This window comes from Amphiura filiformis, chromosome 12, assembly GCF_039555335.1.
Source record: "Amphiura filiformis chromosome 12, Afil_fr2py, whole genome shotgun sequence".
Classification (NCBI taxonomy): domain Eukaryota; kingdom Metazoa; phylum Echinodermata; class Ophiuroidea; order Amphilepidida; family Amphiuridae; genus Amphiura; species Amphiura filiformis.
Window position 1 is genome coordinate 53,908,362 of NC_092639.1, and position 18,142 is coordinate 53,926,503.

General features: G+C 37.0%; 1 protein-coding gene across 1 annotated transcript; it reads right to left on the reverse strand.

Moving 5' to 3' along the window:
- Positions 1-1,953: 1,953 nt before the first annotated feature.
- LOC140166415 (transaldolase-like) lies at positions 1,954-17,668 on the reverse strand. The gene is made up of 10 exons (XM_072189871.1): positions 17,488-17,668; positions 14,434-14,557; positions 13,354-13,461; positions 12,085-12,216; positions 9,650-9,714; positions 7,033-7,146; positions 6,441-6,570; positions 6,003-6,070; positions 3,159-4,382; positions 1,954-3,116 (listed from the first exon to the last, which is right to left on the reverse strand). The coding sequence occupies exons 1-9, from the start codon at positions 17,576-17,578 to the stop codon at positions 4,222-4,224; spliced, it is 993 nt and encodes a 330-aa protein (XP_072045972.1). The 5' UTR covers positions 17,579-17,668; the 3' UTR covers positions 1,954-3,116; positions 3,159-4,221.
- Between the last annotated feature and the right edge of the window lie 474 nt (positions 17,669-18,142).

The window sequence follows — 18,142 nt, forward strand, 5'->3', positions numbered from 1 at the left end:
AGTTCTCTATATATATCAATGAAATCAGTTGTTGTTTTCAGTGTTTTGGGCATACTGATATTGGCACAACCATACAATGTCTATGAAAGCTAGCTGATGAATAAAAAGCAAGTTGCATTTCCATGCAATCCCTGTAAGCATTCCATATTTCCCACAGAGTGGTATTCTGATATCTGATTGGTCATTTAATAGAAAAGTTACATGCATTATTTTACTTCCAACTTGAGCTTTTGCAAGGGGCTATCATTTATTGTATTTTGGCAAAACGGGGTTTGCTAACTCCCCGAGCGGCAATGGCGGGTTACGTTTTGGCCGATGGAAGACCCGGGTGATTGTTAAAGTAACTGCGTCTACGTCTGCACACCAATACAATATTTCTTAACTTTGTTCTTAAAACAACAACAAGCAATGCATACCAAAAAGAAGAGAAAACAGGACTGCATTCCGCATACTACGAGCAGTGCTTTTGGACGCATTCATTTTTCTTGCGGGTTGATGCATTTTTATTTGCTTGTATTTTCCAACACTTTTAGTGGCAATTTTGTTATAAAAATAGCAAAAATCATGAAATTTTTTTTCATTATATGAAATAGGTTGATAAAATGTGTATCACTTGTTGCTCGAGAAATTGTACAACATAATGCAATTGTACTGAGATGTTGATGCGTCTAATGCACTCCCCCTTCCCCCTTCGGGGCTAGTGCAATAGATGCATCAACATCTCAGTATTCGTTCTCGCTATCTAAGAGTGTATGAATTACTACCGGTCACTACTTGTTTATGAGGAGTTGAAAGTGGATGTCATGTGCAGAATACAGCTGCTGTAGATACTATGGAGTTAGGATTAACTTGCTTGTAAATATGGATTACAGCAACTGCACTTTGATACGGGCATGATAACACTTCACTCCACACACCCACCTCAATTCGCTTCTGTAGTGCATGTTAGTAACCATTGGTTACTGGTTCAAGACTGGGCTCATACACATGTTCTGAATTTTGATATGCCATAGGCTTTGTGTTGTGATCATTTTAATCAGTGGTTCGTAACAAAAAAAAGCATGAGCCAGTAGACCTAGTAACGGTCATATTCTAACATGTACTACACTACTACACCAGCCAATTGTGACATCTTATTGGGCTATTCCTGTTGAAATCCGTACACCCTGTGGAAGACATGTCTGTAACCTCACATACAGGGTGTAGATTTCAAATGGAGTCACCCATACAAGTAACCCCCATTTGAAATTCACACCTCCTGTGTGAAGATTAAGGTCATGTCTTCCATAGGTGGTGTATGGATTTAAACTGGATAGTCCATTGTAGAAAAAAGAAGTACTGTATTCATTCCATTAACTGCCCAGGGTGCTTAACAACATTTTGGATGGTCTCTTATTTTTGACATCAATTGTTTACATAATTGCAAATGTAACAATGTCCCAAAATATTGATTTTAATTGTATAGATGGCTAGATGATTCCATGTTTCATGTGTAGCTGCACATGGGGGAATCACATGTAGGAAAGTCCTTGGGTGGGCGCTTATTATTTCTACTCATGGACGGTAAATGGAATAAATGTGGTACTGTAAAAGCGGTCAATGTTGCACTTGTTTGCATCTTGTCAATTATGAACTAGGTTGTTTTTTAATTTGTGATTTTGAGGTTATTTTTGTACATCGACGTAAAAGCTGTATCAAAATGCTTGGTACCCATCAGTTTTAATTGATAAAAGTAAAGGTGGTACCTTTCAGATAAATCCTGTAAATTTCAGATACAATGCTGTTTAGGTGGTAAATTTGTGAAACCACACTACATTTGTGTTCAAGGGTGTTTTTTAGTCAAAAGGGCAAATCTTGTTTAGGGTATGTTTTGAAAGTCTCTGGTCACCCATTGTACACTATGAAACTTGAGTAGTCCCCCCGGGACACAGTAAATAGAAAAGCAATACAATATCTTGTGTAATTTTATCAAAAAAGTATTTTATTTTCTGCATAATACACCATGTTATGTTGTCACAATATAGAACACATTATTTTGTTAAACTCTTAAGTAAATAAACATCTCATGTTTTAAAAATAATTGGTACTGATAATTAATTTTTTCAAATGTACTGAAAAGAAGATATAACGTAATGTTTTTGAAAATAAAAAGAAATATATACGGTAACTTGTGTGAGAATATGAATTTATGCATAATTATATGCAAAAAAATGATATAATTGAAGACCGAATTAAAAAGACTAGTTTGCACCTTTGGCCTGATATTGGACGCAATGTGATTGGTTGCTGACCTGAGCAGTACAGCATTTTTGGTCTGGTTGACAGGACGTCATACGCAAACTAGTCTTTTTATTTTGGTCTTCAATTATAATTCTTTTGAGTAGTGGTTGTTGAAGTTGAATTTCACAGTGATTGTCGTAAGATTTGTTTACCGCAACTACAATACCCCATCTAAAACAAAATTTACATGGATAGTTGGTAGAATATGTTACAAGGCAGTGTTTTTGTAATGCAGAGTTGAAATGCACAAGATATGTAAAAACTGGAAGATTTATTGCTTTTAATAAAATATCTTGGATTGAAAATTGAAGATTTGAAGTCATGTCTTATGCATCCATTTGTCTTATATTTTTCCTTGAACTTTTTCTAAGATCTTTTACTTATTGTATTCTGGCAAGTACTGCCCAAGAACAGGTATTGTCATAATCCTTGGGAGATAATGAACATTGTTGAACTGGCACTGTAACATGCAATACTAATAGTATGAATGCCACAATACAAGAGAAAGCGCAAATTTATGATAATTATAAGAAACCGTCAGCAGTATCTAACTGATTATCAAGTATCAGATGCATACATAAAAAGGTGATTTGATGGATCTGGATTATTTGGATTAATATCTCATCAGGAAATACAAAGTGGAATTGAACATGCACAGTTAACTCAAATTGAGCACAGGTTATATTGATCACAGCAAATCAAAGCAATTTGTTTCAAAGATTTACTTAAAACAGCGCTATCCAATTACCCACAATCGCAACCCCAAACCAAGTCTTCTATTACCCAACATTTTACTTTCAAACCAATATCTTGAACTCCTCAACCAATATCTTGAACTCCTCAACCAATATCTTGAACTCCTCAACCAATATCTTGACCTCATCTAGTCCACAAAACTGGCCAATAGTTGCATATTTTTGATTATAGTACTTTGTATAATTCATAAAAGTAAGTTACATGGATTTTCATATAGTCCTAACACCACAATACTGATTCACATGGATGTCAAAATAATGGGACACCTACTGGAAAATTATCTTACTGTAGATTAGTCATCCAGTAAACGATAATAATGGCCTATTTTGAAATCCATACACCCCCCTGTGGGAGACAGGACCTTAATCTTCCACACACTGAGTGTGCTCAAATGGGATTACCAGAATGGGCGACTCCATTTGAAATCTATACCCCCTGTGTGGGAGATTACAGTCATGTCTTCCATAGGGGGTGTATGGATGTCAACTAGAATAGGTATATAATATATATAGGTATATAATCAAATACTGGAAATCGAACATTGGAGGTACAGGATTTAACCTTGCCTGTCTACAAGAAAATTATGTAGATACTTGACACAGTCAAGCTGACCAGGGTCAATTTATTGTTAAAATCTTTATTTTGTACTGTAGAGAAGGCCAGAGTTCAACATGTCACGTCAATCTCAGGTTCAGGTTATTGTTTACTAAGTATCATGGTGCTTGTCTTGGGCTGTTCCAGGTGAAATTCATACACCCTTATGGAAGACATGACCTTAATCTCCCACACAGAGAGTGAATTTCAAATGGGGTCACCATTCAGGCAACCCCATTTGAAATTCACACACCCTGTATTTTTAAGTTTTAAGGTCATGTCTTCCTAAAGGAATATGCATTTTAACTGGAATAGCCCACTGCCTAATGCAGTCAGTGATATCAACATGTTGAGGTAACTGCTTCACGCACATCTATGCAGAACCTACTTGTACACACAAGCGCTATTAGAAAACACAAGCGCTATTAGAAAACATTCGCAACTTGAACTTGCACCTCAATGAAATGTACGCATTGACTTCACCGACAAAAACATTTCCACCTTTCTCAACCTGGATGTTGTTGCAAAGCAACCATCTTCACTCAACCATGTTCATTCAACTTTTTACTGTTTATTCTTTTTGAGTCCAGTTTATGCCAATCTTTCTTTGATCATGTTTTCCAATTTGATAGCATCTGCAGCAAACTTCCTGATTCCATCTGAGAGTTTCTCCACACCCATCTGGTCTTGATTATGTTGGTAGCGGAAAGATTTCTCATCCAAGGACACTTGCTCAAAATCTTGTTTCTTGGCTGGAAATTGTAAAGAACATCAATCAAAAGTGTCACAAATGAATATTAGGTGGGAAATGGGGGGGGGGGGATGTGAATTTGGGGGGTGCAAAAATCAACAAAATGTTGCACAAACTTGCAACAAATAGTTATTGGAAATTTTCGTAATTTTGGGTTTTTACACGGGGGCATCTGGTAGCAAGTGTTTTGACAGGGAGGTGGGCAATTTGAAGGCAGATATTGTGAGTATCGCGGTACTTTGTCAATTTTCAGTTACTCTGCGATATTTACAAGAATTGGCAAAGCCTATGCCTATGTCATGCTGACTGCAAAGTCAAACATACGCAGTAATGATGATTGCTAAAAATGTGTATTCAGTTCGAGAATAACGATAGAATTTTTATTTTGCCTATCCTCTACCGTGTGATAGATTTAGGCAGGTCCAATATTTTGAGTAGTGGATGCCGGCGCAGCCGGTATCCACTACGATAAAAATATTGGACCTGCCTATCGCTCTATCATAGGTAGAGGATAGGCAAAATAAAAATTCCTATCGCTTATTCTCATTCTTAGTCAGTTAAATATTATTTTAATAACTGTAAACAATTTTTTTTTTTTTTTTTCTAAGTTACCGTCATAAAAACTCCCTCATTATAAAATGAACGAAACTTGTTTACAACTTTACGTATTCTGTTGCGCGTACTGCTAGCGCTGCTCGCGATTCCGCACTAGTTCACGCATCCAGCGCGATACATACTCGCACCTCTGACGCGTGTTACGGATTATCAAGACGCATGATGACGTGGAGTCGTCTACGGCCTGATAGATGGCACCCAAAATCATGCGATTGTCCAATCAGAAATGTGTCTACGAACTAGACCACTCCCACTGACTAAGAATGTAACATATTGGAATTATATCGCAGAGGCTTTCGGGGTATGTCGTTGAAAAGTTTCAATTGAATTAGGTATGCCAACATGGATCCTATATGTACACTGTACATTGTACCTTCAGCAACGAAGTAGGAATCAATCCAAAATAAATCTGATCCAGATTGTAATATTAAAGGTAGGTAGTCAGATATTTTTGTAATGTGTTTTGTACCTCACATTGAGGACTGAACCCAAATTATCCAATTCCCAATTTTTGAGGTAAATTGCACTAGCCATTTTGATATTAGAAGTAAAAACGTGTTTCACATCAGCCCATAGAATGGTACGTGGTATACCACAATTTGGGATGAGGTTATTGCTTTTTCGTTCATAGCATTTAAACCGAATATATTTTAGGCCTAATATTTCACCGGGATTATGAGAAGAATATGAGCTTTTTCATAGGAAAAAGTAGGGGATGAGGCTGTGAATCAGGTCACCCATCTTTAGATAAGCTTAACAAATATGCCCATACCTAGTACACAATAACCTCCTGAGCACTACCTGCTGATCTAACATTGCCTCTAATTGGTCAATTACATGATATCTTTAGTTTAATCACCAATCAGAATGGAGCTTTGCAAATAATTCACCCCAATTTTTTTGCATGGTGAAATTATTCTAACAATGTTGCTGATTGGTCCAATTGATAATGAAAACTTCTTTTTGACCAATCGGCAGGGAGTTCTCATTGGGTTATCTGACTTACCAGTTGCCGCAGATAGCTTCTGTGATACTTCTACTTGGGAGTTGGCTAATTCCTCCAGCAGCTTTGGACTGTAAAGAGAATGACACAAAAATTAGGATAAATCTTACCATGTTTTTCAAAAGGGAGTGTTTACTAGAAGCAAATTTTCACGTTTGGTTGAAATCGCAAAGTATGACTCATATCCAAGATGGTGGCGCCGATGCAAGTAGCCTATTATTGGTAAATACCATGAAATTACATCTATAAGTGCACTTTTATGACCGAATGTGATTTGCTTTGTGAAATTCTCCTACCATGCAATTAAGCTTACTCACATGATATGGCGTGGAAACTTCTGCATTTCAATCACTTTTTCAATGGGGAAAATTATGGAGGTATTTATTATAGAAACAATGCAGTTATTTTTAAAATGCCCAAGAGGACTACATGAATACTTACCTGATTGTGATGAAATCTACACCAGCCAGCTCTGTAATCTCTCCCATGTTACGGAATGATGCACCCATCACCACTGTTTTATAATCAAATTTCTTGTAGTAGTTGTAGATGCGAGTCACACTCTGTACACCTGCACAAAAAATAATAAATTTTAATTAACTGACTTGGAATTTTACAGCATTGGATTATGAGTTGAGTAGTTTATAATTTGGAATTCAATCATGTTCTACCATAATACATCCATGTCGTCTGCATGGTAAAGTAAACCACACAGACACGCCGGACAAGAGTTGTTAAACGGTGGTGAACAGCGGTGAAACATGATTGAATCCCTTTCAACAATGAAAACAAATGTCTAATTCACATGATTATTTCATGAGGAATGTCAATTTGTTATTGCCACTCAATATTTCAAGAAGATCAATGTATTCTCTGTTGATATCCTTTCTAAAAGAATTTTTATCAACTTCTGCCTTTTTGGATCAGCCCATAACAATATCAAACTTATGCAATAATCAAAATTGCAGTGTCATGAACAATTCTCATTAGAAATGGCAAGTGAAATGTCCTATGTTAGGTATTGCAGACTTACCAGGGTCTTCTTCTGCTGGGTAGCCAGATTTACCAGTGCTAGCTTTGTACCAATCCAGGATACGACCAACAAATGGTGAGATAAGCGTCACTTTGGCCTCGCACATGCCACAGCCTGCACAGGAAATAATACAGGATATAGTAACATGTCAAGATACCTATCAGCCGTAAACATAGGTAATACAAGGTGAGACAATTCACTTGAGGCCTTATCAATCCCATAATATGAGGCCCAACATGTGTTCCGTTTAGATCTTGTGAGCAAAAACATGATAGCCATGATTTTTTGGGGGGTGTGGGGGGTATTGGGGGAAGTGAGTTTTGGGAGGGGGGTAAAATGTGGGGAAATTTTGAGTTTTTATGGGGAGAAAACAGGGGGCAAGAAATCTGATTTTGTGTTTTAACTTTTCTTACACAATATATGCCTATAATGTCCTGATTTTAAGTACACTGTTACTGCCTATTCAAGTACCTCAAATGGGCCTCTCTAAAGAGCATTAACAAGCTAAAATCCAAGCGCTTTGGGGCTTGACTAACACCACACGGGGGGCCCTGGACACAACCCGATGCAGGCTCGGTCGTTCCGCTCCCTCACCAAAAACCTCCTTAATTACATTTCTCAAATGTTGGCAAGAAATACTGGTTGTGGTTGTCCACTGAAGGATACAGGATATAGTACAGGGGATATTCTGTCCAGATTGCTATCAGCAGCAAACAGGTAATATCAGGTGAGACAAAGTTTTGGTCATTAATATGAAAATCCAGTAACTTAGTTATAAACCCTAATCCTTAAGCAACTGCAATCGAGCACTACAGGAAACCTTGCATTATAATCAGGCAACCATTATTAGCAAGTTCACTTGAGCACCCTGTATCAGGAAAACGTGCATTATAATCGAGTACTTGATATTAACTGTTTGCAACTTTTGAATTAGTGAACTAAACTGAGCTCAAAAAGAAACTTATAATTTTTCACATCTTGTGAATCACAGGGTCATATCTTAAAATCCTGTCCATCAAAATAAACGAAAATTACACACAGGATTACTTCAATACTCCACTCAAAACACATTCAGTAACCAAGCAGTTGTCCAACAGTTGTCCAACTGACACAACAGCAAAATGCACTGATACGGAACAGCTCGCTGGACCCCTTTCACAGCCCAATATTTGGCACCCAGCACAAGAAATCTGTAAGAATGCATACAAGATCCTTGCATAGATGATATAAAGGTGCTGCGTTCTGCTTTTCACACACTTTCTTCCAGAAACCGGTCTTGTTCCGTACTATTGCACTTACTCTTTGGGAATTATCACCTGTACAAGGATCTTGTAATCATTCTCACAGATTTCTTGTGCTGGGGGCCAATTATTGGGCTGTGAATGTAGTCTAGAAAGCTATTCCATGTCAGTACATTTTGCTGTTGTGTCAGTTGGATAACTGCCTGGTTACTGACATGTGTTTAGAGTAGAGTATTGAAGTAAACCTGTGCGTAATTTTGGTTCATTTTGATGGACAGGATTTTAAGATATAACCTTGTGAAAAATTATAAGTTTCTTTTGGAGCTCAGTTTATTTCATTTAATGTGTGCTCATTCAAGCATGAAGTCAACTACAAGTATGAAATCGGTGTCATTGATGCTATGAGTCTGCTGATGATGCACGCCAACAAATCTTTTCTGTTGAATGCTTTTTGAAATGTAGAAATAATAGAAATAAATCCAAATGAGTAGTTATTTTGGGTTTTTAAACTTTCACTTTCTGTCAAAAATAAAGATTAAAATCTTTATTTTTGACAGAAAGTGAAAGTTTTGATTTTAAAAACCTAACTGAATCTGACGTCAAACTTTCTTCATATTCTATTTATAGCACAATAGAGCATAGGTAAGTTTGAACCAAGTTAAATGATGATTTTAAAATCTGACTGGGCAACTGACTTCAACTAGAAAGTGATTGAATAAATAACATGTGTGCTGTTTATTCTGTCATGCATTCACTACAGTGCTACCATCACACCTGTTCACCAGTCACCTTGAACTGAACTTATTGAGCTTTTTGTACAAAAAGCAACAATCTATTTTGCTGCCAAAATGACTGTATATGTGTATATCCAATATTTCCATATCAAATGGATGCTATATCGGCTGCTTCATGTGTTTTTATACTCAAGTAGAAGTCATTTCAAATCATTCCAAGTCACATGGTTTAGGAATGGTCTCTGTATTTCTAAACCATGTTACTTAACATGATCTAAATCACTTGAGATGGAGTCTGGTATTTATTCCTAGCTTTTATGTTAAAAGAGACACATGTAGCAGCTGACAAGTGCATCCTTTAGATTTGGATGTACACATACCATAAAGATTCGTTTAATGGTGCATTTTTTTGCAAGCAGCAGTCACCAAGCAATCAATGGCTCTTTGCTCACTGGCCTGTGACAGATGTCGCAACTTGGACGTCAACTCCAAGTGATTTGCCTTTTTCTGCAAAACGCTAGTCACCACAGGCGTTGATGGCCGGACTGAATACACCATAATCTTGATGACCATCAGTGTTAGTGCCATAATAATCAACATTTTGCAGAAGAGTTTTGTGATTATATTAGATTCATATTATACTAACCTGTGCAAAGGAGAAGAGTAAAGTGAGATTACAATGGATGCCAAATTCTGCTTCCAATTTCCTGAGGAAGTTAAAATAAAAGACATAAAAAGTTACTCTATGTCATAAGTAGGCATGACCATATTTTTAAGAACAAATGGCTCCCTTCACCATAATATTGACACACAAACTGCAGCCAAGCTTATAGCAAAAGTCAAATTTACTCCAGAAACCAAAGGAAGAAATGAATGAAGTTGAGGTCCCTAAACTTTGATAAAGGAATAACCATCAAATGATACTTGTGCCACTTCATGACACATAATCTCTTTCTTGAAAAACAGGTCTCCAGATGACAAAATTTTCAATTTCCAAGGTTAATTTTGTTAATATGCTTTAATCATCTATTTTTGTAATTCGTTCACTGTAAACTTTGTAGTGAATATGCAATGAGAACAAGTAAATTGAACTGAACTTTTCTGAAAAGGTCAAAACCCAAGTTAATTATTAAAATTAATATAAGCCAAAAAGTTCAGGTTAAAAATAAATCTGGTCCATTAATTTCACACTATAAATGACTGAACAAAACAGCTGTCAGACACCATGCAATTAAGAGCAAGCTTGCGTCACATGTAAATTATTGTTATACAGAGCCAATTTGTACCTGACCACATTGAAATGATGCACAAAGTCAGTAACACTGATCAATAATTACCGGTATATTTGAATAAATTTGACAAAATTAATGATGTTGATGTTATTATTTTTCAACATTCTCCATCCATTTCCACCCATGTTTTTCAAGGAGTAAAACAAAGTGTAACCTCCTACATGTTTGTTTCCTGCATGCTGCACATAACATTATTTCGAGTGTGTTGATGTTTTTATCAATTTTGCCTTTTAATTTTATTCCATTTTAAAATCAAATTTGTAGTGATAATAAATAAACAAACAAACAAGCCAACAAAATAAAAATAAAATCCTTGAATAAGTTCATCAGGTCTGTTGTGTTAGATATCATAGTATAGGTAAATAATGTTTTACAAGTCCAATAATTTACTCACGTTGGACATTTACTGGTTCATCGCATTAATGATGAAGTCTTCCAATTGGAAGATGAAATATCTAAAATATGAGTAAATTATTGGACTTGTAAAACACAATTTACAATCTACAAACTTCCTTATTACACAAACCAAACAAAATTTCACATTACTTATGCACTGAGGGATTTTGGTCCAATGAAGAATCTTTTTAAAAGGTCAGAAATTGTTAATTTCTATTCATAATTAACCATGCATAAATATATCAATTGAAAGATGACCTTTGCCCAGGAATGGGTTAGTCTAGCTTGGTTTCAAGGTATTCAATATGTTTGCTGGAATTATACAATATTTGTGTTTTATCTTGCTTACAGTTTTAAAATATAATCACACAAATTTCATGCTTGAGTGAGTACTATTCAAGGTGCAAAGAAGATATAGCACACTTCCCATAATGCAGTTCTCCCATTTCAATTTCTTGTACTGATCTGCTATATAGTACAACATTGTTGATATTGACAGCTACATTTGTATAAACAGAGCACATCCAGATCTTGCAAACTGTTTATTTCTTGACTTATCAACCCATATTTAACCAGTCTATTCTCAAAATGAAAACAAATGGAACCTGTATAAAGTAAGGGGTGTCATTTGTTGAGGAAGGGTACAATATCTTCTATGTGTACTGTGCAAATGCCTCTCACATATATAAGTTCTCAATTGCATCGGGGCTTTAGATTGGAATTCCAGGTTCCTTTCTCATGAAGTAAGGGCTGAGAGTAAAATTGTACAATTTGGGAGTGGCCTTTTCTCTTTCCTCCTTTTCCTTGCTATTTTCTTTAATTCTTTGCTTTGTTTATTAAAGCTATCTGGGCCAGCATGCATCTTTATTAGCCTACACTGGCTATCCAGGCTTGTGCATTTTTATAGTATGAGCTTTGAACGGTCCATGGATTTCCCATGGATTAGCATGTGTCCCTCACTGACCAACATTAACAAGGCTAAACAAACAAACAAACAAAATATACTGAAAGAGGCAATTAACTGATTCAGCTACCATTTTCTTTGACTATGCTGCTTGAATGTCTTCTCAGCTAGAACACTGACTTTGATCATTCCTTATTTAATACCACCCACCAACCCTCCCCTCCCACCACTTCTAATATATACTTCTCGCCTGAATGCCTTCCAGGTAAAGCTGAGCTTGATCAGGATATCTTCCTTGCTAATACCAGCTTCCTCATACAAGGCACCAAATCATAACCCTACAATCTAACCGCACTCTTCCTAGGTAGTTTGATCAAGGATATTCCTTGCTGATACCAACCACCTGTACCCATTCCTCTTGAAGTTGAAAACTTACTTGACCTCTCCTTCATTTCCCCCACCCCACACCTATCTCTAATACTTACTTTGCAGCTTGAATACCTTCCCAGGTAGAGCTGAGTTTGATGAGAATGCGTTCCTTGTCAATACCAGCTTCCTTATACAAGGCAATTAACTGTTTGGCTTTGGCAATCTGTCCATCCAAATCATAAGATAACCTATAGAGATGTTAGAAAAAACATCAAATGTAATATAATCAATCATAGTATTTTATATGTTTTGTCTAACTTCCAATACCAGGCCGTTGCAACTCATATACTAGCGCAATACAAAAAGGTGGCGATAGCGTCGGCTTTCCCTATGTATTACTCTGCGCTTAAATGGCGTCCGATGGCGTCGCCAACAGGCACCAAATTGATTCATGGGCGGCGCCATATTGGAAAATGCGCAGTGCTGTGGAGACTTGTGCTAATTAAAGAAAAATGCTGCTGCCATCTACGTCCACATGTTGCAAGCGTGACGATCGCTGACCTCACATCGACGAACGGAGTTGCAATTCCATCGCACTTCGTGTTCTATTCTTCTTCCATGCCAATACATACATACATACATACATAAAGATATTTATAAAGCGCCTTTAAAATTTATCAAAGCGCTGAACAAGGAGAGAAAGGATGGAATAAAAAAGAAACACAGAAGGAACAAGAAAGAAGCTAACTGAAAAGGTGAGTTTTCAGTTTCTTTCTGAAAACTGGAATTGATGGAGACTCCCTGATGGCTTTAGGGAGTTTGTTCCATTCCCTCGGGTCAGAGACAGAGAAGGTATTTAAACCAGATCCATAATGTGCCCTCTAGGCTGACTAATTTAATTTGATTTTAAATTCACTTATTTCAGGTTGTCGACAAAAACAATATTTTTAAAACAAAAAGTGCAATTTTAAGCAAGATTAGTTGAATGCACAAGACCATGCTGAGTAAAAAATGCACTTTGCGGAGAACTTGTGTGAGGTCAGACTGCCACAAGAAACTTTCTTGCATGCTAGACTCAAATCTTTTAAGGTTAAGTTTTCCAAGTCATGTAGCCTGCATTTTTTTTTTTTAATGGAGCATGCCCGTATGTGAAAGACTCAATGAAATGGTTTAGTTATATGCCAATTTAAAATTTTTGAGTATTATAGGCATAACTGTATATAATATACCTCCAGCCACAGGCACTAGCTTTGAGGCATGTTCTGCATTAGCTTAGCGTTACTTGGTGCGTGTACATACTTTTACGCCAAGCACCATCAACGTCTTACATCGCATTACTCACGGCTGGTAAGTAAATTCAGGTACATTAACTATTGATTTCTTACCTTGCATCGACTTCTGTAGAGACCCTGCCTGGGACAATCTTGAGAATTTCACAACCAAACAATACAAATAACTTGTCCATTGTTCTTGTAATTTGCTCACTGAGTGGCCTACACAAGGAAATGAACATAAGAAAATTTTAAGAAAATTTTGCTACACATATAGCTGCAAATTATTTGTGTACAATGTAAACAGAGCGAGAATATGGTTAGAAATTAAATTTAATTACAATCTACAGGTACTTTTTCATTTGCCATCAGTTGTCAGAACACCCCCACACACACACCCCCACCCACCCCCACATACTCCCAAGAATAAAACAATTGCTCACTATATTCTTAAGACTGAGAATCAAACCCAAACCCCTCTTGATTATTTTTACCACTCTCTCATTTAATTGCCCCATTAATTTTCTGTATACAAGGATGCATAAGTAGTTATCTCTAAACTCCAGACAGTACAGATAAAATATAAAACTGTCTAAAAAATGAATCATCAGCGAACATCTGCAAATATTTATTTATCAACAGGATGCACATTTTCACACTGTTACATATCTAGACTGCTGCCCTCCCCTCATTCATCAACTGTCTTGGCTGACGACTGAGAAAACTGGTTGGAAAAAAAGTATCAGTCCCAAGTTACAACCAGATTCTGGTTGCACTGAGACTGCGCTTTGCATACAAATTGGAACTTTTGACCAAGTTTGTTGTTTTTAGAACTTTAGAGTGCAATCTTGTCACAATGGAACGGTAAATGTGCAGTCAGTTGCGCTATGGCACATATCAAAAGTTGTGAGTGAATATTTTTATGAGTCCGTCAAGTTATTCAGTTGTCATTACGATGCATAACACAAGTACATGCATAGTGTAGACGACTAATGGATTTAGTCTACTACCTTCCGTTTGCTTTACCATAATCCAGTGCTTTACATAGGCCTATCTATAGCCTAAGATGTGCATACTGTGGTATCACAATCACATTTTTACTCTGTTACATACCCTCCATTAGCTTTGCCATATTCCAGTGCTTTATCTATAAGGTGAGCATACTATGGTATCAATTTTCACACTGTTACTTACCCTCCATTAGCTTTGCCATATTCCAGTGCTTTATCTATAAGGTGAGCATACTGCGGCATCTTGGCCGCAGCCAGGATGAGTGAAGGGTTTGTGGTGGCATCGGTTGGCTTGTACTTCTGGATGGCTGAAAATCAATCAACAAAAGACAAATTACTGCACCGTTTGCAAGTTTTACACCATGCATGGAACCGAGGAATCATGAGCTCAAGAACAAAAATTGCAAACATGTACAACACAAATGTGGCAATTTGAAGGAGGGAATTCATAATTGGTGGTATTAAAATGTTTCCCTCCTCCAGTGTTCTATGTGTTAACTCCCCCTACCAAATTTCTCAGGTTTCATTAACAAAAATTGCAAGTGTCATCCTCTTTTTATGGGTTCAATCCAAATTCTATTGCCCCTTCAAATAAAATTATTTGGTCCCTGCTTTAATGACCCAACCACACCCAATTTATACATGGCTACAGTTGCTCGAGAACTCTAGCTTCGAATTTGCACACGATAGTTACGCATTCGATGCTAGAGTACTTTACTATGGTTTTTCGGTCGGACAGCGGTGCAATTTTTGACACCGGAGGTTATTTATTCTGTTAATGTTGAAATTTGGATGAAAGTTATTTCGATGAGTCAACTGTATCTTTTGAGCAACATGTGCGTATTTTGGACAGTTTAAAATTTTGCTGAAGTGTAATTTTAGCAACATTTTTGATGCAATCGCCTGTCGTGATCGGGCCGTGTTTACTTCTGAACTTCCATTGCTTTACACGGTGTCATGCTTCAGCAAATCCGACTAGATTTTGAATGCAAAGGTCTCTAGCCTAGAATGTGAAGCTATCGGTGAGCAAATTCTTGGCTAGAGTTCTCGAGCAAGGCTACAGATAATAATATTAACAACAACAAAAAGTTAAAATTAAAAATAAGCTGACATCAGTCAAAGCACACATCCTCTACAATCATGTAGATTGTCTAATCAAATATTAATCTAATATCAACAAAATTATCGCACTGTCATTTTACAAACTGACATACACTACAGTATTATCTCTTATTAGATGAATGTCAACTTAAAACCTCACAAGTTAATATCTAACATATCATCAGCATACCAGTGAAAATGTTCCGTACTTTATGACAGACTGGCAAAATGCCCGGGGGCCACACAGACCTTCATTTTTGAGGAGCTCAATTGCACCAGAGCTCCTACAGCTCTCCTGAACAACATTTCAGGAGCATGATTTACTGAGCTCCTCACTACTTGAATCCCTACATGCTTTTAATACAGATATTAAAAGATTGAGCTCCTTGTTGACTCAGGAGTAAACTCAGGAGAGTGAATGAGTGATTAACAAAGCTCCTGCAATTTTCAAAAATGAAGGCCTTGGCCACTCAATACATATGTTGTCATCACTGAGCAGAAATCCACAGGAAAGGGTACTTTTTTCATGCATAGACTAGTCACGGTCCAATGGTCACGGTCCGCGCGGACCGCAAATAGAGTAGCTATTTCATGCTATTTGGGGGAAAGTAGCCAGAGGTATCCAGTCAGTGTTCGATTTACCACCTGCATACCTGCACCAGTGCATGTAACATTCCCTCTGTGCATGCAGCTTTTCACTACCTGCCTGCACATGTGCATGTACGATTTTAGCGCTAGCGATATGACAAGGCCAATATACAAAAGTAAGCAAGCAGTCAGTCCGATTGGGAAAAACCCAATCTATTTTTAGCGCAACATCTTCTGACTTCATTTACGAGAAGGGCTGGCACAAATCGCACAATTGACAATTCCCGATACCCCTATCACGTGAGAACTGTCACTTTTTTCATTGACTTCCCTTGTCTTCTACACAGCCAGTTTGCATTGGTCTGATACTCGTCCATCCTAACGAACATTCGCGATAGCCACATACAGTCTGGTCCAAGACTATGACTTCCCTTAGAGGGGCTAGCGTAATGTGACATCATATGCCACCAATTCCCAATACTCTCGACATGTAGAAGAGTGTCATTTTCATTTCATTGAAAAAAAAAAGAACCGAATTTAAACCGTGGGAAATATTTGTCTACGTACGGAAAATAATCATAATAATGTCCAGCAAAAAAGGAAATAGCTCAAAAAACACTTGCATCATTCTGGAAATCGTGCACCTCGTCGGCGACTAGTTCTAGAACAGATGAAGCCACAGCATCCAGTGTTTTGGCTGAGAAATCGGCGAGTGAAGGGGTGAGTGATCGGCATAAAAATGACACTGACAGGGGAGCCGGAAATATTATTACAAGCTTAACTGACAATGATCGTGATTCAATGTGATTTTATGTTTGCTTTAATTTTGGTGCATGCACACTTTTTGCTGTGCATGTAGAAATTTTGGGCTACATGCACCAGTGCAGGTAGGAAAAAAATTGTAAATCGGACACTGTATCCAGTGGTGTAAAAATCTCAACTTTTTTTGGGAAAAGTGGGGGGATGAGGCTGTGGATCACGAAATGCCCATTTAACATATTCTCAAAAATTATTTGAGAATTTTCTTTAATATTTTCAATTCCCTTTCATTTCTGATCTGAGCTCAACTATTTTGAGGTAAAATCAATTTATCTCAAGAATTCATATATCATTGATTGGCAAATTAATTTTATTTTAAAAAATAAAAATAATCTCACTACAAGTCTTGGAACAGAACAAGTCATTGAAATTGATTGATTATTGACATCTGCAATGTACTGCAATTTGGTTTGCCATTAAATCATGAAATGGGAAGTTAGATTTTGATTTTTAAAAACAAGAAACTGCTTTGTCATGTTTGCCAGTCAGTCACTAAAAACTCACTTGTTAGTCTTGTACTCTCCACATTTAGCCTCTCAGCAAACACTTCATCAATGGAAGTGGGAGTTGCCCAGAACACGGAAGTTAAATCCCCGAAATGGAAAGCACGGAGAGATCGATAAAAAGTGACCCAAAATTCCACACAAACAATGAATGGCCCGGATCAGTCCCCACATTGTCCCCACGTGTAAAACCAATGTAAGCTTAAAAAGTTTGATCGACAACTTACCCTCAAAATCACCCGTGTCAGCCACTACCGTGCTTACTTCTTTGAGCTGATCTAATGCTGACGCCATTTTTAGTTTCTTTGATTCGGTCATAATGAGTATTTCGGTTCAGCTGACACTATTTATGCTGATTTCAAGCGACGCAGTTCGACGTAATTTCCTGAAAGTGCCTGGATGGATGATTCAGGATGAACAGAGAAGGATTTCCGGTATCGCACTGGTATCAAAATTGTGCAGCAATTATTATACAGTACCACACGTTACATCAAACATAGGTATTGATTAGTAGCGCATGTCTAAACATTTCCCTATAATTTCTCTCCAAATGAGTTACTCTATTCTTTCTTTGCAAATAATATAAAATGATAATAATACTGTAAGTTACATTTATTTAGGTAATTATTAAGTTGCAGTCTTATTTATGCATTTGTACAGCAAATTCAACAAAATTAATGGAGATGAAAATTCCTTAATTTATTTTATTTAATATTTTACTTGCGATAACAGCACTTACAGAAGGTTAACATTACTTCAGGCGCTTGGGACAACCTATGATTTGCCATAAAAATATGAAAAGAAATAAACTTTTCTACCACAAAACATTATATTTGTCAGAAAAGTTACTTTGCAATAAATTATAATAAATCCATGGCGGCG